Source organism: Eutrigla gurnardus, assembly GCF_963514095.1.
Source record: "Eutrigla gurnardus genome assembly, chromosome: 21".
Lineage (NCBI taxonomy): Eukaryota > Metazoa > Chordata > Actinopteri > Perciformes > Triglidae > Eutrigla > Eutrigla gurnardus.
Window position 1 is genome coordinate 12824161 of NC_139932.1, and position 12270 is coordinate 12836430.

The 12270-nt window shown below is 44.5% G+C and overlaps 1 protein-coding gene across 3 annotated transcripts in view; it reads right to left on the bottom strand.

Moving 5' to 3' along the window:
- The window catches only part of grm8a (glutamate receptor, metabotropic 8a), a 170113-nt gene that overhangs the window by 35450 nt on the left and 122393 nt on the right, over window positions 1–12270 (bottom strand). For all 3 annotated transcript variants that reach the window (XM_084038412.1, XM_084038411.1, XM_084038413.1), the window contains exon 7: window positions 119–322. In XM_084038412.1, the coding sequence (XP_083894538.1) occupies window positions 119–322 (204 nt within the window). The remainder of the gene's footprint in view (window positions 1–118; window positions 323–12270) is intronic.

A 12270-nucleotide genomic window follows, 5' to 3' on the forward strand; every position in this document is an offset into this window, starting at 1 on the left:
AGAGGGTCAGATAGATGGAAGGGATCTGGCAGAGTTAAAAAAATGGTAAAAATAGATTGCAATGCTGTGTGGTTTGGTTTGCGTGTGTCCGGTTTTCGGGGGGGGGTTTGCGACTCACCGTTGAAGCTAACGGCGCGGATGTAGCTGAGCAGCTCCTTGCCGTCGATGCTGCTGGCCATGCGCGGGCAGAGGCCCGGGTATCCGTAGCAGAGGTCGCGGTGCATGCGGTGCAGGGCGTGGGCCATGGCGTACACCGCGTCCATGACAAACTGAACTTTCCCCTCTTGCTCGTAGCTGGAATCGCGGCCGACTTTTTCCAAACCTGAGGGGGGGGAGAGAGAGGCGAAGGGGTGATGAGGAGAGATGAAAACACAGAAGGAAAAAAAAAAGGAATTGTGCGAGACAGGTTGACCATCAGACGGGTAGAAGGGCACTCAGCTTGACAATGACAAATAACACCTCTCGATCCATTCTCACCCTGCTGGCAAAGTTGCAGAATAAAGAACATTGTGTTCCCTCTTTACATCTCGTGACCAACCGATAATGGCATTTCCTTGTATGAGAGAAAGCTAAGAGAGGGCCTCGGAGGAGGCAAACTATGCTTCATCCTCACGCCACATGATGTTTAGCCCTGTTTGTATACTGCAGTTCTTCTCTATACATTCAACAAACACACAATGCGTATTTATTCGCTATTCTCTAGTGTGCCTCTCTTGTGTTTCTGATTATCTCCTTCCTGCAGCCTAATTAATTACCACAGAGTCATGTTTAAGCCCATCAATGGGCGATGAAACAAACGTATCGGCCCGTGTGCTTTGTGGGTACCCACAGTGCACATGCATGTATACAGGCATCGACTCGCTCCCTCCCTCCCTCTCTGACTAACACGTGCACACAAAGAGGCACGCACACATACGGGCCAGTAACCTCCTATTTGCAAGTTATTGTGCAGGTTTTATAACGACTCATTAGCATAACGAGCTAATGAAAGAGTGAGATAATGAAAGAGAACAGAGTGAAAACAAAACCTCCTTTTCTAGCTGGAATTAGTGATTGATCGTGGCATGCATTTTCTGTGTACATGAAGTCCAATATATATATATTTATATATACATATATATATATTTGTTGTTCCTTTGTTATCTCTTCCACTGGTTCTCCTCTCCCTCTGCGTGTCATTTGCTCTCATTGCCTCTTTCTCTCCTCCTCTCATTCCTCTCGTTCCCCTCCCTGCTGCCTTCGCTGAGGTTTTATTCACCCATTTCTTACGAGAGCCAGTCACCTTCAGGCAACACAGACTGCATCAAAACCCTGTCTGGGCTGAGACACACACACACACACACACACCCCAATCAATATGAGAATCCATAAGGAATTAATGGGGTCCTTAGAATGGAATCCAATCGCCGCTTATAGACGGCTGTCGGGCTGGTTTGTATGCGCGTCTGTTTTCGTGTGTTTGTTGTCGGAGGCGAGCGGCGTGCTGGAAGAGCCCCGGCGGGAAAGCATTGTCTCCATGCCATGTGGTCCAACCAAGCAGCTGATCATTTTGTTAGACTGATCATCGCCTCTCAATCCCTGGATAACAGAGCTGATGCTTTAAGTAGCTGCGTGGAGAGGGGAAGGGCAGGCAGATGAGTCATGTGTGTGTTTGTGTGTGTGTGTGTGTGAGAGAGAGAGAGAGACAAACTTTCTCTCTCTCAATGGTGAGCTTTTATTCATGCGCTCGCATCGCTGTCTCCGTCTGTCAGACGCAACACCCTGAATCCTGTTTTTCCATCCCAGGCCGAGTTCACGCTGCACTTATTCTGCTGCGGCGCCGTGCTTACTATTCCTGTATAATCCCCCACCACACACACACACACACACACACACACACACACACACACACACACACACACACACACACACACACACACACACACACACACACACACACACACACACACACACACACAACACAGAGTCCACCTCATCCAAAGATTCAAACTCGGCTGCATATTATAACTGCTTGCACGGAGGCGATATAGATTTCATGAGCGATCTCTTGAGTTAAAAGAGCAACAAGTTGTTGCTCATCCGAGTTTCCCAACATGTCGTTTTGTGCATCGCCGCCTTTAATTTGTCATCTAATGAAAAAAGCAGCTGCTAAAATCCCAGTAACCTTGTTTATCCCGAGGACGCGTGCACATTGATCGCCAACAACCTGCTCAACATTCATAATTACGCACAGTAACACATTAGTAGTCGCTGAGAAATGGGACAGCTTCATAATAATCGCATATATATTTCCTCAAATTCACCAACAAACTGTCAAGTATTATTGTATTATTTTTTTTTAGGACTGCATGAACCTCACATTTTCATTCTTATTTTGAAACATAGCGTATCGTCTTTTTTTCCTCACTAAGAAACCTTTGAATGCTGTCAAACAACACCACCGCCTAAAACTTAGGTTTAAAAAGGTTTAAAAGTCTTGTCATGCCCCGGGGTTACTCTGGTAGCAGCCTCAGTAATGTGATTGATGCTACTAAGCCCAGTCAAAACCCCTTCTGTGCAGCGGGGTGAGCCGAATACTAGACTGGACCAACCGCCGCTGCTGGTGGAAACAAAGAACCAATAGAGGAGTGCAGCAAGGTGAAGCTAATGCAATTAACTGACTGGCTAACAGCCTTGATGGATCCAATTGGGAGTCAATTTAACTCCTCTTGTCACTAATCTCGGGGGCAACTGGCGTCCCATACAATGAGTGTAGATTTAAACGCTAAACAACAGGGTTCCCACACTCGGATGTGTTCCAGCAAATTAATCTGAGCAGAACGGCAATTAAAATAGTCCAGATGAACCATTTAAGCTATAGGCTAACGTAATTGAATCGCTCTCCGTGCGGATTAAGGCGTTTAAACATATTTGCACGTCTTAAATCCCGCTCAGGGTGAAGCTCTTTTGTTCGCTGCAAACAAGGGAATAGCAGCTACTGTTGGACATCATTCCCACAGAAACAAAGAGAGCACCATCTTCGATGAGTCACCTCCACTGGTCTGACCTGATGACATCACCATGAGTGGTTACAGGTGGAGACCAGCTGGAAACGTTCACCCACAAAGCCAGCAGGAAACTAAGAAATCCATTCAACAGTGAAACGTGATCCTCTAATCATGACGATAACGTATCGGAGTAATGATTGTACCTTTTGGCACTGGAATTCAAATAATAATAAGTATTTATGTGTGGCTTTGATGTGCTATCAGTGTATTAGTTGTATTTCTTTCTCTACTGGGACTCTTTGACTTCTAATACCAACACTCACACAGGAGAGACAACTCCCTTTATATGCTTATGGCATCATTGACAAAACTCACACACATCAACGTTGGCTCATTATGCGCATCGTCTCCCGCATTGCTCCCAGAGCGCAGAGCGGAGTCAAAGGGCTGCGATCTCGAAAGCAACTTCAAGGATAACGACGCATTCCATCGGTCGTTTGTGCCACGTAAACGAGAAAGCAATATATAATAAGAGTCTGCCATTTTGGAACATATCTGCATCGCTCACTAATCAACAAAAGGCCCTCGAGCTGGCTGCCTAATGTCCTTTCATAATTACAAACCTAATTATGCAAATAGTCGATGGATAAAGTGAAACGAGACGTTAATTAGGGAACACTCTCGCTGCCACACACCTTTACATTTCAGCACTAAAGTGACGTTTGAATACAACTAGCAACAAACCCATTTGAACACATGTAGGCTCCCAAATCCCCAAACAATCATTACCTAACATTATTCACATCTTGCCAAAGAGAAAGAGATGAGGGTTTAAAAGACAGACCAGAACTCGGCCAATTAAGGGCAACTCTAAATCAGACTGTGGCCAACGTTTCTCTTCTCGTCGCTGCAGAATGAGGACATCACAAGAGGAATATTGATGGAAGAGTTTGTCTTGACCTTTTAAAAACCGGCCCATAAATATCAGATTACTGATTGCTCTCATTATCCCAAACCAGATTTCTGACCCCATTACATAACGGCGCCGTGCGTCTTTCTCAACAAGCCCTCCGTGCGTGTGCACGTTCATTCAGAGAGAGAAAAAAAAAAAAAAAAAGGAGCACAACAATGTGTTACACTCCAGATGAACGCGTGTCGAGATAATGAGAAACCCTCCACGCCGCGGAAAAAAAAGTCGATGTGAGACGACGCGGTGCATCATTAATCAGCATATCGCAAGAAAACGCAATCCCGCCTTGAGACGAGTTAGAGGACTGCTGCTGTTTGGAGTGGTGCTAACTCGGAAGGCACTGCCGTCGCTGTTTCCTGGGATTGCGTCAGGTGTTGTAAGCGGAGCAACGGGGGTGTGTGTGTGTGTGGGTATGTGTGTGTGTGGGCACAATGCTGTAGAGCTTTTATTGGATTTGTCTGCAGACAGTTACATCAATGAAGTGGCCACAAACATATTCATCTCCTCTGCACATGTGGTGGAAAATGAAGACATAACTGAGTCTTTAATAGGTGTTTTTTAGCACCTGTGTGTAAAAACGAGACAAACGTGAAGGAGATAAGGACGCAGGTTGTGACGGAGGTGGAGATTCAGACACAGAGAGGTGTTTGTGTGTAACCCTGTTTGACATTCAACTCTGTTTCATTTCCCACCCAAACAGACTTCGGCATTAAATCCAGCCTTTCTGCTCGGCGTTAATGACATGGGAGACCACAGGCTGCTTGGTGAGGATGGCTTTGCATTGATAACTAAAATAATTCTTGGAGGCAGAACTACAGCTGAAAAGTAACTTTTGAGTTTCATATAAAATAAATAAAAACCGGCTAACTTAAACCTCGGTGAGGTAGATCATCTCAGTATGAAAAAAAGGCGTTTGCTCGTCTTAGTTCTGTGTAATAAAAGCCACAGGCATGGCGGAGACCCTGTTCAAAAGTGGATTTCATGATGAAAGTTTTGTTTGAAATTGAGATAATCCGCCGTTTGAAGATCGTGACACCTGCTGTTCCAAATGGCGTGGTCGCAGCCAGTGATTAACCTTTAAAAGTCTTTAGATTACAGAAGATACGGCCCCGTGCTTTGAAAGAAATCTTTGAAGATGAGGACGCAGTGGCACTTTTTCATCATTATGCAAAATTGATACCCGCACGCATTTTGAAACGGTCCTCTTCAAATATCTCTTAAACTACACGAGATACCACTTGAACCATCTAACCTCATACTTCACCATCAATGCAGGAGCTGTAATATAGCTTCGTCTAATGTCCTGAAGACAAACAAGGACAACGGATTCATATTCCCACCCCCTAAAGGAAACTCTTTAAATCAAAACTGTTTTTCTTCGTCATTATGTGGCTTTTAAGCCACAGGACGCCCATTAGATGGAATTTAGCAACTGTTCGTGTGACAGATGTTTGACGATGGAATAACTTGGAGAAATAATTCTCATCAACTGTCGTGCGTAAATTGAAACGAAAGGTTGTTGTGGTAATTTGCTTCTGCTAAAATAATCAAACTGTCAGTGTGGCAAAATAATACGTATATTAATGTGCTAACCGCCAGATGAAGTAAACACATGGAATTGGTTATTAGGCAATAATGTTTAAATACGAGGAACAAATGCATCTTTTTCTTACACGTTTAATGTGTTCATCAACATGCAACAGTTGTCAGTCTGACTTCCAGCTAATGTTTCAGGACTGTGTTGTATGAAAGTAGTAAAAAAGAAATAGCTTGAGGCAAACGGCTTTCAAGTGTTGGTTGTGGGAGTTCATCACAAGAATGTGAATCTTGAGCGCATGAACAAAGTCCCCGTCTCATTGATTCGACTTTAAAGCGGACAAAATGTTCAGGAGAACAGAACGGTTATTTATCACTCTCAATTATCCATCCATCTGAATGGATCTCTCCCAGGGACAAATCTTTTCATAATCAAACCATTAAAACCAATCCGATAGTGTTTGCCACTGTAAGATAAGTGCCTTGCTCAAGTCTCCTTCGACTCTTGCGGCTGGGGATCAAACCTGTAACTCCTCGAGGCTTCAAATGACTGTTTGTTTGCTTCTCCCGTGTGAACGTGTGTTCAAACTGGACGCAGGAATGCTGACTGGCTAAGTGCCGTGATGGATGCCTTCATGGACCGGCGTGCCGGCCAGGTTTTTACACACAGTGATTGATGGCACCACGGATGACAGACAGACTAATGATTTGGACAAGCTCTTTAATTAAACATCAATTAGGAACATATATTCAATTCCCTCCGGTCGCTGAACACATTCCCCCCCCCCCCTCTCCGTTTTCTCAGACCCGCTCACATATTCACGCTTTCCCTCCTTTTTTAGATGCAGATGAGACAAATTTTGTAATAATTAAGTGGACATTTTTATTTATAAACATCGGGATAATGCAAAACCCAATTCCGATGGCGATGAATACATTTCCATAAAGGTTGCTTAATTAGCTTTCCTCTCGTTTATCATAAGGGGGAATGAATATCTCATCATGTCTCAAACACGTCAGGGAGATGACAGGGTGGAGAAACGCAGCCTACACATGCATCATAATTCAGAAATAATTAGACAATCATGAAATTGTTTTCTTTTAATTCGGTTCTTCCATGTTGTACCATGAAGCAGGAAAAACGTGACCCCTAAGAAGATCACACTTACATCAACACACGTGCAGAGTTCTCTTCTTATAAAACATACTTAGCCGGCTCGGAGCTAGCCTCGGGGCTAATCTGCCCAGAAAGAAATGAATAATCAATAGGAGAGAACAGGAAATGAGACTCAGACGGGGATTCTGCTCTACAGGACTTGACAAGAGTGCAGCGAAGCCAAGGGTCGTGTCGATACACCGCTGCAAATACCAGTCATTAGATTTGAGTCTGTTTGTGTGAATGTGTGTGTGTGTGTGTGTGTGTGTGTGTGTGTGTGTGTGTGTGTGTGTGTGTGTGTGTGTGTGTGTGTGTGTGTGTGTATCCACTTGTTCCTTAATTGGTGCCTGGGTTTTCTGCGTGCCTGTAGAATCAGAGATCAATGCCAAATATAATTTTAATATCATTCAGATGGAGAGTGTGCGTGTGTGGAAGTCTGGTCAATAAAATGTGTGTGTGTGTGTGTGGGGGGGGGGGGGGGGGGGGGATCTGTCAAGAAGTCAAGCATCAATTCACAGAAATGTTGCTGCAGACAAAATACAGAGAAGCTGGGTGGAAGGACTTGGTTGAAAGGCTGATATTATGATGTAACTACTTAATGGACGTTTAATAAACAAAAATAAAATGTCATTATAATAGTCATATTTTGGTAACATGTGCATGTTATTCCGGTCAGATCAAAGAATGGCTTGTGAACACACAATTGTGGCATGAAGTACTTAATTAGGAGGAAGCAGACAGTTAACTACTTAAACCATATTCTTTGGAGTTGAATCTATAGTTGAGCAGGAGTTAAATGAGGGTAATAATCAGTGATAATGTCAATATTAATGATCAAAATGATGGCAAAACTGCAAACACAAGATCTGCAATAACCCAGAGTTCCCTGCGATGGCTAACACACTCCCTAACTCTCTTGGTGACTATGTGGTAATATACTGGATCTGTGTTTGTGCCTTCATATCCTGCGTTCTCATCTCCGTCCTATAAGACATTCTGTCCGTCTGACTGCTGCGACAAAAGTGACAAAAAAGCAATTCACTGCAGAACACGACGCCATAGACGTATGTGGCTAATATATATTACATCTCTACATTATTACTGATATATATTACTGCTGATAGTACAGCTAATATAAATTATTCATTAGTCATTATTCATATTATGCTGAATCACTCTCCTGGCACCACTCGGCTATGCTCACAAGCGCTCTCCCGCTCTCTCCCTCTGCCTTCAACTTTTTTTAATTTCCTTTTGTCAGTCCATCCCTCTCTTAATCTCTTTCCGCCACAGCCTTCACACACACACACAACAACAAATAAACAAGGATTTCGGTTTGGTGTCGCCGAGGGAATGTGTGTTTTATGTCCACCGGCTCCCCGTCTCCCTAGAACAAGCAGATACACGCACACAGGAGATGGAACGAAAACCAGTGAAGGCAGAGGGAGAAAAGAAAGAAAACAGAAGGATGGGAAACTAAACAGAAGAGAGATAATAAATAGAAGGTAAGCGAATGGACTAAGCGAGAGGGGAGGGAGGGAGGAAGAGCGGGGGAGGAGGGGGAGGTAGGCGGCTGAGAAAATAGGTATTGTTGAAGAGAGGACGAACCGTAAAATCACATTAGTAGAGCAACACTTGTTCTCTCTAACCTGCAACCACCTATCGCTGTGTGTGTGTGTGTGTGTGTGTGTGTGTGTGTGTGTGTGTGTGTGTGTGTGTGTGTGTGTGTGTGTGTGTGTGTGTGTGTGTGTGTGACCAAAACACACATTTTTGCATTGAATCATTATAATTCAGTGTCTGCTGTGTTGGATTTAATTTTTATTCATTAGGACAAGAAGACCCCTTCAATCATGCTTTAGTGCTACGCCGGCATGCAAGAAATGAAATTGGAAAAAAATCTATATATTTCAAAGACAGAAAGTGGCAACGTTGCTAAAACGGAGTCCAACAGGGCGAGGAGCACGAGCAGTCCCAACCAGAGCAGGAATAAACGGACAACCTGTGTTTAGTGACATGATACTATACAACTGGCAAATGAGCTTGGAGTGGCGGGCACCAATAACACTGCCATGACACGGAGCTGGTGGAAAATTGGCTAGGGTATCTAGAAATGTTGTCAGGGACATGAAACAGTGTACACAAGAACACAACATTAATGATGACATATCTGATCTCCAATAACAATGCTGTTGCTTATGTAAAACAAATTAAATGTAACACAAAGCATCGACATTTTAGGTCACCAAAGGGTCAACTAATCATATGTAGCATATAGGGGTCACTCAGGATCATGAACCCTTGGTTTACCACCATGTTTTTTCAGCAAAAAACGCTAGCTACCCAGCATTGTGAAACCAACGCAACATTTAGCAGCTTGAGGGGCAGATCTTTTTCCTAGTTAGCGGAGATGAAAACGGGCCTCATGAGAGAGGGAATATCGGACTTAGATCCACTAAGTGTTTAGAAACCAGGCTCCAAATGATTGTTAATGTTGTCATCTGGATTTGTAAACGGGCAACTGTTTGCCAACACATTTCGCCATTAAGTCGATGTCTCGTTCGAGTGCACTCGAGCGGCCAAACAAAAAGAAAGAAAAGTAATTAATACCACTTTAATTTGTGTGCTGATTTAGCAAGATTGATGTTTTACGGCCCGGAGCTTTTTGTTTACTCGGGTAAATTTGGGGGGGTTTGTGTCCATTTGCAGGTGAGATTTTGGGTGTGACACGGCCACGGTGAACAGAGGGTCCCCTGTGTCTGTGTGTGTGTGTGTGTGTGTGTGTGACAGTGATAGATGGGCGTCTCAACACTGATGCTTCCGACCACACGGCGCTACCTCTAACTGCAACAAGCAGTCCGGCATCCACACAGATTACGTTTCTCTATGCAATCAAGGCACACATGACACGCGTGATACGGAGCCCAGACGTACATCTCATCAATCAGTCACACACAAGCTCACAGAGTCGCTACGAGCGGAGGATGAAGGATCACCTCACTGCGGCTAACAGACGCTTCATCTCACCTACTTGAAGCGAACGCCGCGCAAAGTCATTAAACGCGTCCGTCGCCCTGCGATCTGTCCGTCCGTGCCGCGTCTTTCCCCTAATTGTCTGTCTCCATCTGTGTTCGTCTCCGAGTCGGCTCGGCCCCGGGGCCTTTTTTTCCCACAGAGGAGGGAGCAGTTTACCCAGCCTGCGAGCCTAATAACTCTCCTTCCCCATCGACCTCGTTAAGACGCGGTCTATTTGCGGCGTGCGAGCATGTGTTTACGCACGCTGGGCTAAGTCGGGATCTAATTAACTCCTCGCGCCGTGGCGTCAATCTCACGCGGGCCCATCCGTACACACATCGCCGGTGTCGGATGAAGACTTCGCCTCTTCGGAAGCGAGGGAGGAATCGGAAAGGTATCAAGCTATCACCACGCAACACTCTGTAATGCATTAATATTTCATATCAAACGAGGGGAATGTAAACCATTTGGTAATCTTCCGTGTTTGCCCATTAAGTGGGATGGAAGTCACAGCGTGGCCTTCATTAGGCAGCTGCGACGGGGACTACGTCCTGGTGGTAATCTCGCTAATCGGGGGAACGTGGAACAAGGAGCTTTCACTATTATGAGAGGATTATCTCCCAGTGTTTGCACTCTTCACAGTGTCATTCTCACCTGGATGGGAGATATCCATTTCTGCCACGTGGTATGGAATAAAGACTAAATGTGCTATACTGTGTACCAAATTGGCACCAATTAACATACATTGTTTTTCCCTGAATTTGTGTGCACGACACAATCCTGCATCGCCGTCCCCCCGCCTGCATCAGCACCATGTGTTTCCCCTCATTAAACCGGGTGAGGAGACCTCTGACTGAGTGTTATTGGACCCATTAAACCCAGCATGCAACGCTACATTCACCCACAATAAGCAGCGCGAGCCATAACATCTACATTATTACAAATAGGTTTGCAAAGAGCCCTCGCATCACCACTATTTAAATAAGCACCGATGTAAAAGTCCGCTCCGCTCACAGATCGGAGCTTTTGTTCGCCGCGTTTACAGTGAAACATAAAAAAAATGATGCGGCAAATTAGTTTTTATGACCGTGTGAAGAGCATTTGACTAAGCTTGCAACAACGGGAGAGAGATATCCTGTTTTGTTTCCATATTTTTGTTTTTGACTATATTCATGCAACGGTTTATTAATACTGTACCTCGCCTCTGGAAGAACAGCAAGAAGTGGAAAATAGTGAGAGACGGGGTGAGAGAAAGTCAGACGGAGAGAGAGTTGACTTCAGATTGACAGTCAACAAAGTAAAGAAAGATCACAACAACCGAGGGAAAGGAAGATAAAATAACAATGTGATTCCCTTGGGAGTGGCACGAGTCACAACCCATACAGGAGAAGAAAAAAGATAACAACTGCCAACAGCGTTACAACCTTGTTTCCTGCTTTAATTCCTCTGTGTGTACCTGAGGCTTATAGCGCCTGTCATAACCGATGCTATTCACCGGTGTAATAGATCCACTGATGAGACCAGGTAGGGATGTGGGATATGTGTGTCTCCTTCTGGGGTCCAGATAATTAACAAACTGGCAAAAACACAATTTCTATGCTGGACAAACATACGCAATAAACATATAGTGTTCACTTGAAGATCATCGTGTTTACCTCGGAGTGCTGCAGGTTAATGTCTGTGTTAAGGTTCCTAATGGACTTTTAAATGGCCACTTTCTGACAGCCGCAACAGACTGAGAGCAGAAGAGACACACCGGCCTCGTTAAGCTTGTTGCAGGAAGAATAAACACACTCTTCTCTCCACTCGGTCTTCGATATCGTCTTTCCTGATGTTTGATAACGTCATATTTCTTGTCTCGCTCTGCGTCATTCTCTCTATACGGCCACCTACATAGGACTCAGACGGCCCTACTTTTTCTGAGTGGATTTGGACGGGAGTCCGTCAGCCGGCGACCCCTGATTTAAGAGATCAGTCGGAGTCAGACGGAGATGCTTTCACACATTCATTTTCTATGAGGGGCAGTGAATTTCTCTTGCAGAGCGTGGGATTATTATTACAGGCCGACACGGACTTGTGGTCTGGAAGAGGTGGCTCAGTTAAAATTTTATTTAACGGAGTATTCTGTGTACAGTTCAGGTTAGTGGATCTATTAAAAAGGACATGCGTGTGTCTGTTAGATCCTATAATACACCTGCGTCTGGGACTTGAGAATCAGGTGACAAAGTGTCGCTGTAATTAACATAGAGCATGTGATTTCAATTGCGATTTCTATCTGCAGCCACCGGGCATGGAAGTGTTTGTGAGCACGTGCAGGAGGTGTGTATGCAGGCTTATCTGCGATCTGGTGTCTGCTTCAGTCAGCCTCCCTCAGGCATCCGTTTTACCTGACTGCACGCTTTCAACACACAGTTTTATCCCGGCATCTGATTTTTCATGGCTGATGTGCTTAGGAGCACATCAGCCATGCTTGAGGAAAAAAAAAAAAAACTTTTACTACACTCAGTTTCCCTTTTTTTTTGTGCAATACATTCAATTATGACATTGTGTTTTGTGGATTGGACAAAACGGATGTCCAGAAGCAAAAGTGGTAAATACATTTTTACTTT